Raw genomic sequence first — 10,068 nt, 5'->3', positions numbered from 1 at the left:
ATAGTTTGTTTATCCATTCATCTGTTGATGGGCATCTAGGTTGTTTCCATCGTTTTGCTATTGTGAACAATGCTGCCATGAACATAGGTGTGGACTGAACTTTTAATGATTTAAAAACAAATTAAAAAACCCCTCCAACTCAGGTCCATTTCAACCATTCTTTCAATATAAATGAAATTTATAGCTTGAAGTATATCTTGCCAAATACATGGCTAAATATAATATGTTTTTAAAGATGTTTATTACACCAGATAGATAGATAGCTGCCATCTAGTTGACTTTGACTCAGGGTGATCTTATGTACAGCAAAATGAAATGTCTGGTCTTACACCATCTTATTACTGGCCTGTTCAAGTTCATCACTGTGGGTGTTGTGCCAATCCATCTGACCGAGGGTCTCCCTCTCCCTTGTTGGCCCTCTGCTTCACGAAATACGGTATACTCCACGACTGATCCCTGCTGATGTGTCCAAAGGAAGAGAGTTGGACAGTGTTCTATTGTGGCCTATAAGGTTTATATTGGCTAATTTTCAGAACTAGATCGCCAGGTCTTTCTTCCTAGTCCATTTTAGTCTGGAAGCTCTGCTGAAACCTGTTCAACATCATAGCAACATGCAAGCTTCCACTGATAGATGGGTGGTGGCTGTGTATGAGGTGCGTTGGCTAGGAATGGAACCCAGGTCTCCCGCATGCAAGACGAGCATTCTACTAGCGAACCACCACTACCCCTTCCTAACATTACTGCTTTGAAAGAATTCCATGGGGGAATTTTGACCTGGCGAATACCCGCTTACATACTTAGAGCTCTGATTTTACCAGGGGTATTTGGAAGGTGCTTTGTTATGCTTTCAAGGCTGTCTGCTTGTTATGGATAGGAGTTAAATTATTAACAGGAATATGAAGATGCAAATATCCTGTGCTCACCTCAGGTAAATGGATGCACTGGAACACGTGTACTGAGGAGTACGTGTATCCATCTCACATGACCCCAGAATATGGCTCCATCCTGGTGCCAAATGTCGACAATGTGAGGACTGACTTTCTAATCAAAACCATCGCCAAACAGGGCAAGGTACAGCTTTCTATTTTATTAAAAAAAATAGTGTATTTTAAACTGCCACTTGAAAATACAAAGCAGCCTGAATTTATTTTAGAACGTTTCATGTTGCTCTTTAGAATAAATGATATTACTCAACTTAGTATAATTCTTTTGTTATTTCTCAGTAATAATATTAGATTTGAATATTTGAATTATTATGTCTCATGGATTAGTTGAGGCAAAGTGAACTTTGACTTATTTTTCCAGGGAGAAATCTTTTCTTCTTTAAAATTGTTTTCTTGTATTTCTTTCTCAACTCCTCTGTTTTAGGCTGTGCTGTTAATTGGTGAACAAGGAACAGCCAAAACTGTCATAATCAAGGGATTTATGTCAAAATATGATCCTGAAAGTCACATGACCAAGAGTCTGAACTTTTCTTCTGCAACCACCCCGTTGATGTTTCAGGTACTGGCTCTTTGGTGTCATCAGTAAGCCCAGGTTTGTGATAAACTTTGGAAGCTCAAAGCGCTTTACTGTTCTGCCTGTGTCCGTTGAACCTCATCTGTACTTCGTCAGCCATGATAAATCTCCTACATATGTCTTCCACCGTAATGCCTGGGATGGCGCCACCTCTACCATTCACGTGCAATAGGATCTCTCTCTAGTTAGGTTATAACTTATAATCTTAAACTGTGGAGAAATTAAAAGCATATTTAAGGTGTGAAAGGCCTCCATAGTGCTTAAAATATCTGCGTGGAAAAACTTAGAGTCCTGTGAGCATGCCCAATGCAGAGCTGAAAGAAACATAATTTATTCCCCCACATAAACCTACATCCCCTTCCTAACTATCTTCTTGTATGTGGATGCCAGTATTATTTTATCCTTTAAATTCGGAGTCGTCTTTGATGAGTCTCTCATGGATCAAAGGCTGTTAATTTGTCTTAAAAAAAGAAAAAAAGCTTCTCACATCTCTTCCTTTCTTTCCATTCCTCTTATCCACCTCTACATAGTCCACTTCCTCATGATTCCATAGAAGGGTACTAGCATGGAAGAATTCCTCTGTCTTGGTCCAAGTCTAATTCTATGTACCCCTTCCAGTCTGTTTCCTAAATTGTCACTTTTATCTTATTATTTCCTGACTTAACATTACACAATGGCTCCCATTATCAATTGCAGTAAGAAGTAAAATCTTAGAATCTTAGCATTTGAAAGATCTTACCCTACGATATCATAGAGGAATGGAAAACAAACCCTCAAATTTATGCTGCTTTTTAAAATGAAACTACCAGCAATGACCAGGTTTGCAGGGACTGACTGGCTCTTTTTTTCCTGGTCCTAAGTTGTTCAAGAATTTCTGGAAGCCCCAGAGAACATCCTAAATGGCAGTTTGTGTCTAAATCATTGCAAAACATTGCTCATGTCTTTCCTGTATTAGAACATCCACACCTTGCTGAAAAGATAAATTTAATAAATTACAAAAGGAAGAGAAAATTTTGAGGAAAATCCATATTACAGTGCATATTACTTTTTTTGGTTTTATTTTATTTTTTTCTGTTGTTGAGAATATGTATAGCAGAACATACACCAAGTCAATAATTTCTACATGTAGAATTCAGTGAGATTGATTACATTCTGCAAGTTGTACAACCATTCTCATCCTCCTTTTCTGAATTGTTCCTTCCCCATTAACATAACTCATTGCCCCCTAAGGTTCCTATCTAATTAAATATTACTTTTGATTAACTTTGTTGTTCATTAGTTATTGCAGTGAAAATATCAAAGAACAATGAAAACTGTTGAACGAACGACTAGAGCATAATTTTCTATCACTTAATTCAGTTGGTGATAACAGAGTACCAGTAAATTAAAACTGTTGGCTAATTTTCTAAGTAAGACCACCAATTGTACTATGTTCTTTTATTAGAGGTGGAATTTCCAACACTGGCTAGCCTTCTATCAAATGAATGCCATTTACATAGTGGTTTGATGAGAAGGTGTGGTTGGAATGTCAACCCCAAACTGAAGTGAGTCAGCAGTAGTATTTTTGTGTTTGGGGAAATACACATTAATTATTCTAGGCTGGCAAGATGCTAACATTATACTCATTCCATTGGCACTGCTTTACATTTAAGGGACTTTTGTTAGTTTTACTTGAGGAGCACATCCTCTTTAAAGATTACAACTATGTCCTTACTTGTGGATGCAGGTTTTTAAAAATTAAATCAATGATGTGATGTTTTTTCATTCTGTAGGGTAATCATCTAGCTATTCACATTTCTTGAGACTGTATGAACTCTGTAGGCCTTGTTGCTGTATTTTGTTAGCAGAACTTTGTGATACTTACCCCTGTAAAGTAGTATCTTAGGATTCTCCAGAGAAACAAGAAGATAACCAAGAAGATACATATCTATATATCTATATCTATAAAGGGAGGAGGGGGTGGGTGGAGGGGGTTAGAAACTTCAGCAGAATGTCTGTACTATAGTATTGAGGTAGAATTTTTCTCCCTCAGAAAACCTCCGTTTTTGCCCTTAAGACTTGCAACTGATTGGATGAGGCCCACCCACGTTATGGAGGGTAATCTGCTTTACTTAAGGCAATGGATTTAAATATTAATCACTAGTAAATACCTTGCAACACCTAGACTAGTGTTTGACCAAAGAACTGGGCACCATAACTTAGCCAAGTTGACTCAAAATTAACCATCACAAGTAGCAAAGATCTGTGGTTTATGACCTTTCAGCATGAGATATTTATTGATTTCCTGGAAAAAGCCATACGTTATCTGGAAAATAAACTGTTTATTGATGTTCAATTTTATAAATGGTATAATAAATTTCTAGAAGAGGTACAATATTGATGTATCGTAATGAGAAGAATATTAAAGCAGGCTTTAAAAATGTAAGAATCTATATTCTTTGTTGTAAGTTGCTGTCCAGTCAATTCCAACTCATAGAGACCCTATGTGACAGAGTAGAACTGCCCCATAAGGTTTCCTAGGCTGTAATCTTTACAGATCTGTCTTATTCTGTAAGCTCCACTGAAACTTGTCCACCATAAGTAACCCTACTGGTATTTGAAATACCAGTGCCATAGCTTCCATCATGATAGCCAGCACACTACTGCAAACTGACAGAGTGGAAGAAGACAGACTAGGAAGAAGCACCTAGCAATCTACTTCTGAAAAAAATTGGCCAATGAAAACCTTATGGAGAGCAGAGGAACATTGTCTGATGTAGTGCTGGAAGATGAGCCCCTCCAGTTGGAAGGCACTCAAAATACGACTGGGGAAGAGCTGCCCCCTCAAAGTAAAATCGACCTTAATGATGTGGATGGAGTCAAGCTTTCGGGACCTTCATTTGCTGATGTGGCAGGACTCAAAATCAGAAGAAACACCTGCAAATATCCATTAGTAACTGGAACGTGGAATGTACAAAGTATGAATCAAGGAAAATTGGAAGTTGTCAAAAATGAAATGGAAGACTTGAAGATTGATATCCTAGGCATTAGTGAGCTGAAATGGACTGATATTGGCATTTTGAGTTGGGCATTCATATGGTCTACTATGCCAGGAATAACAAATTGAAGAGTAGTGGCATTGCATTGATCGTCAAAAACACATTTCAAGATGTATGCTGAAGTACAGCACTGTCAGTGACAGGATAATGTACATACGCCTACAAGGAAGACCAGTTAATAACAACTGTTATTCAGATTTACACACCGACCGCTAATGCCGAAGATGAAGAAATTGAAGATTTTTACCAACTTATGCGGTCTGAAATTGATCAAACATGTTATCAAGATGCACTGATAATTCGTGATTGGAATACAAAAGTTGGAAACAAAGAAGGATAACTAGTTGGAAAATATGGCCTTGGTGATTTAGAAACAACACCAGAAATTGCATAATAAAATTTTGGGGATTTATTGCATGGGGATTTATTCATTGGAAGTACATTTGTTCAACAACATAAATGGTGACTATGCAAGTGGACCTCGCCAGGTGGAATACACAGGAATCCAGTCGACTATACATGTGGAAAGAGACGATGGAGAAGCTCAATATCATCAGTTAGAACAAGGTCAGGGGCAGACTGTGGAACAGACCATCAATAGCTCAAATGCAGCTTCAGGTTGAAGCTGAAGAAAATTAAAACAAGTCCACGAGAGCCAAAGTACAACCTTGAGTATATCCCACTTGAATTTAGAGACCATCTGAAGAATAGATTTGACGCACTGAACACTAATGACCCGAGACCAGACGAGCTGTGGGACAACATCAAGACGTCATACGTGAAGAAAGCAAGAGGTAATTAAAAATATAGGAAAGAAAGACAAGACAAAAATGAATGTCAGAGGTGACTGCAATTTGCTCTTGAACATAGAGTAGCTGAAATGAACAGAAGAAATGATGAAGTAAAAGAGTTGAACAGAAGGCAAAGTAAAGTATTACAATGAAATGTGCAAAGATGTGGAGTTAGAAAACCGAAAGGTAAGAACATGCTCAGCATCACTCAAGCTGAAAGAACTGAAGAAAAAAATTCAGTCCTTGAGTTTCAATATTGACATATTCTATGGACAAAATATAAATCCGTCTTGGAAGAAGTAGAACCAGAATGCTGATTAGAAGCAAGGATGGGGAGACTTTGTCTCACTTACTTTGGACATGTTATCAGGATGTACCCGTCCCTGGAGAAGGACATCGTGCTTGGTAAAGTAGAGGGTCAGTGAAAAAGAGGAAGACCCTCAATGAGATGGCTTAAAACAGTGGCTGCAACAACAAGCTGAAGCATAACAATGACTGTAAGGATGGTGCACTGTTTCATTCTGTTGTACATAAGGTTGCTATGAGTTGGAACCAACTCAGTGACACCTAACAACAACAACAACATGGGCAAAATGTTGAATGATGCAGGAAGCATCAAAGGTAGATGGAAGGAATACACAGAGTAAATATAGAATTGATAGACGTTCAGCCATTTCAGAAGGTAGCATATGATCAAGAACTGATGGTACTAAAGGAAGAAGTGCAAACTGCTTCGAAGGCATTGATGAAAAACAAGGCTCCAGGAATTGACAGAATACCAACTGAGATGTTTCAACAAATGGATGCAATGCTGGAAGCGCTCACTCATCTATGCCAAGAAATTTGGAAGACAGCTACCTGGCCAACTGACTGGAAGAGATTCATGTACATGCCCATTCCAAAGAAAGGTGATCCAATGGAATGAGGAAGTTGTTGAGCAAATATCATCAATATCGCACATAAGTAAAATTTTGCTGAAGATAATCCAAAAACGGTTGTAGCAATACATAGACAGGGAACTACCAGAAATTCAAGGCGGATTCAGAAGAGGACATGGATGAGGGATATCACTGCTGATGTCAGATGGATCTTGGCTGAAAGCAAAGAATACCACAAAGAAGTTTATTTGTGTTTTATTGACTATGTAAAGGCATTGGATGTGTGTATCATAACAAATTATGGATAATATTGCAAAGAATGGGAATTCTAGAACATTACGCTCTTGTGGAACCTGTACATAGACCAAGGGACAGTTGTTTGAACAGAACAAGGGGGTACTGTGTGGTTTAAAATCTTGAAAGGTGTGCGTCAAGGTTGTATTCTTTCACCATACTCATTCAGTCTGTATGCTGAGCAAATAATCCGAGCTGAACTCTATGAAGAAGAATGCCGCATCAGGACTGGAGGAAGGCTCATTAAAAACCTGCATTATACAGATAACACAATCTTGCTTGCTGAAAGTGAAGAGGACTTGAAGCACTTACTGATGAAGATCAAAGACCACAGCCTTCAGTATGGATTGCACCTCAACATAAAGAAAACAAAAATCCTCACAACTGGGCTAATAGGCAACCTCAAGATAAACAGAGAAAATATTGAAGTTGTCAAGGATTTCATTTTTCTTGGATCCACCATTAATGCCCATGGAAGCAGCAGTCAAGAAATCAAATGATTTATTTCAGTGGATAAATCTTCTGTAAAAGATCTCTTTATAGTGCTAAAAAACAAAGATGTCACCTTGGAAACTAGCATGTACTGGATCCAAACCATGATATTTTTAATCACCTCATATGTGTGTGAAAGCTGGACAGCGAATAAGGAAGAACAAAGAAAAATTAATGCGTTTGAATTATGGTTTTGAAGAAGAATATTAATATACTATGAATTGCCAAAAGAATGAGCAAATCTGTCTTGCAAGAAGTACATCCAGAATACTCCTTAGAAATAGGGATGGTGAGACTTCATCTCACATACTGTGGACATGCTATCATAAGAGACCAGTTCCTATAGGAGGGCATCATGTTTGGTAAAGTAGAGGGCCAACAGAAAAGAGGAAGACCCTCAACGAGATGGATTGACACAGTGGTTGCAACAGTGGATTCAAACATAGTGACAACTGTGAAGGATGGCATAGGACCAGGTGGTGTTTCTTTCTGTTGTCCATATGGTTGCTATGAGTCAGAACCAACTCGATGACATCTAACAACAGCAGTCCTTAAGGGAGCAGATCTACAGATCTTTCTCCTGTGATGCTGCTGGGTGGGTGGAACCACCATCCTTAAGGTTATTAGTCGAGCGCTTAATCATTGTGTCACTAGGCTCCTTCTTGTATTCTTTATGGTCTCATTATCTGATTCTGTACTGCTTTAGCCCAAATCTCTATTATCCTTCAGTGTTAAGGTGGAATCAACACTGCATGATTTTTTTTTTCCGGTCAGAAGTTTCACAGGATCACCCTCTTTGTTTAGTGCCTTAGCCTGTTTTGAGTGATGAGCATCAAGGCTTTCTACTCAGCTAGACTCGTTAATTTTTGAAAACTTCCAATTAGCTAACTAGTGTAATTAACTTTCTCACTATAAGTTTCAGCCGTTCATGCTAAAGAAGGGCTGATGGAGCAGAGCATTTGTCTCTGTGTCTCCCAGTTATCAGGATCCCAACCAAGTTGAATTTGTGGATGAGAAAATAGATACTGCCCATCTCTCCCCTGTTAGAGGAAGCCACCTTGTCCAATCATGGACACATGTTTTTTTTTCTTGTCAGCATTTTTTCATCATGGATTTCCTTTGTTTTTGCCATGGTGTAACTTTTACATATTTTATTGCTGGGATAGAGAGTTCCTGGGAGATACAAGTGGTTAAGTGTACCAGTCCCTGGAGAAGTACATCGTGCTTGGTAAAGTAGAGGGTCAGTGAGAAAGAGGAAGCCCTTCAACTAGATGGATTGATATAGTGGCTGCAGCAATGGGCTCAAGCATAACAATGACTGTGAGGATGGTGCAGGACCGGGCAGCGTTTCGCTCTGTTGAATATAGGCTCGCTGTGAGGCAGAACTGACTCGAGTGCACCTAACAACAACAACAAATCAGCTGAAAGTTTGGTGGTTCAAATCCACCTAGTGGCTCCTCAGAAGACAGGCCTGGGGAGCTACTTTGGAAAGGTCACAGCCTTGAAAACCCTATTAGTGGTCCTACTCTGCACACATGGGGTCGCCATGAGTTGGAATCAACTTGACAACAACTAACAACAATTTGTGGGGAATTATATGTCCTTTTTGCCGGGACAGTCCAGTTTAGTTCTGTTGTCTCAGATTAATAATTAATATCATCACTTGTCACTATCAACAGTGTACTGATTTGGACAAAAATTATGTGGTTACCATCTTTATTGGCTTAAGGGATTTCAGTTGGTCTTTGTAAAAGACATGTCTTTATTTTATTCAAAACAAATATTGTTTTAGTGTTTTTTCTTTCTGTTTTTGAAAGTAATGCATATACGTCTTAAAATTTAATCAATTCAGGAAGGTAAGAACAATAAAGTAAAAATTACTTAAGGAATTTCTGAAAAGATTTATCTATTCTAAAAATCATCTTAAATTGTTTTCAACACAACAACCATCTTGCAGATGAAATGGTTGCATAGCAACAGGTTTTGTTTTTTAAAAATGAGAATCATTTTTTAGCTTGGAAGGAAATTTTACATTTTTTTTTCTAGACTCAAAACCACTTCTCCAAATGAAATTTTAACAGAAGACTAATCTCTGAAACATGTAACTATCTAGTTGCTTTAGTGGAATTGGAGTTGGGTGCCTGACACCCCTTCCAACTGCCTTTTCGTTTCCTGAAAAGGCCCCTGTGATTCTACAAAACACTTTGACTCCTCAGGGCACAATTTGAAGATTGGTTTCAACAGGACAATCATAAGAGATAGTGTCTTAATATAGGTTCTCTAGAGGAGCAAAAACAGTTATATATATGTATATATATATATACATATATATATATAGCGTTGGTGGCACAGTGCCTTGGTGACTCCTAACCAAAAGGTTGGCAGTTTGAATCCACCAGCCACTCCTTGGAAACCCTATGGGGTAGTTCTACTCTGTCCCATAGGGTCGCTATAATTCGGAATTGACTCGAAGACAATGGTTTTTTTTTAATATATATATATACAGAGAGAGAGATTTACTTCAAGGAAATGGCTAAGGCGATTGTGGGAGCTGACAAATCCCAAATCTGTTGGTTGAGTGGCAGGTTGGAGACCTCTTCTGACTCATGGGTTTGTTGGTGGCTGGAAAATCCAAAATTTGCAGGTTGGGTGGCAGCCTGGTGACTTCTGCAGGCTTAGGTACCAGGAACCAGAGCTCAGGTGACGAGAAGAGTGCAGGGCCCAGAGAGAATGAACTTTGACAGAACACCAATTTATATATCATAGGCAGGATATACCCCCAAGGAAATTCCTCTTAGAAATGATAGGCAGATCACATCAGATCACATCATGGAAGGTGATTACATTATATTTATTATATTGTGGAAGAGCAACCAGTCCAATATCTGCCAAACCATTGAAAATCATAGCCTAGCCAAATTGACACATAACAGTAACCATCACGGATAGTATGTGAAAGTAGTTTCACATTGTATAGCTCTCTAACATTTCAAGGCTTTACTGTTAATGTACTGAAGTGAGGAGAGATTCAAGTATCTTATCTGAGTTCGCACAGTT

The 10,068-nt window shown here is 38.5% G+C and overlaps 1 protein-coding gene across 1 annotated transcript in view; it reads left to right on the top strand.

The window, feature by feature from the left end:
• DNAH5 (dynein axonemal heavy chain 5) overlaps positions 1–10,068 on the top strand; it is a 251,935-nt gene that overhangs the window by 126,254 nt on the left and 115,613 nt on the right. Inside the window, exons 46-47 of the mRNA XM_012557737.1 lie at positions 929–1,071; positions 1,369–1,503. Coding sequence (XP_012413191.1) covers positions 929–1,071; positions 1,369–1,503 — 278 coding nt within the window. The remainder of the gene's footprint in view (positions 1–928; positions 1,072–1,368; positions 1,504–10,068) is intronic.

Source organism: Trichechus manatus, unplaced genomic scaffold (assembly GCF_000243295.1).
Source record: "Trichechus manatus latirostris isolate Lorelei unplaced genomic scaffold, TriManLat1.0 scaffold00116, whole genome shotgun sequence".
NCBI lineage: Eukaryota > Metazoa > Chordata > Mammalia > Sirenia > Trichechidae > Trichechus > Trichechus manatus.
This window is presented reverse-complemented; position numbering and strand designations above follow the sequence as displayed.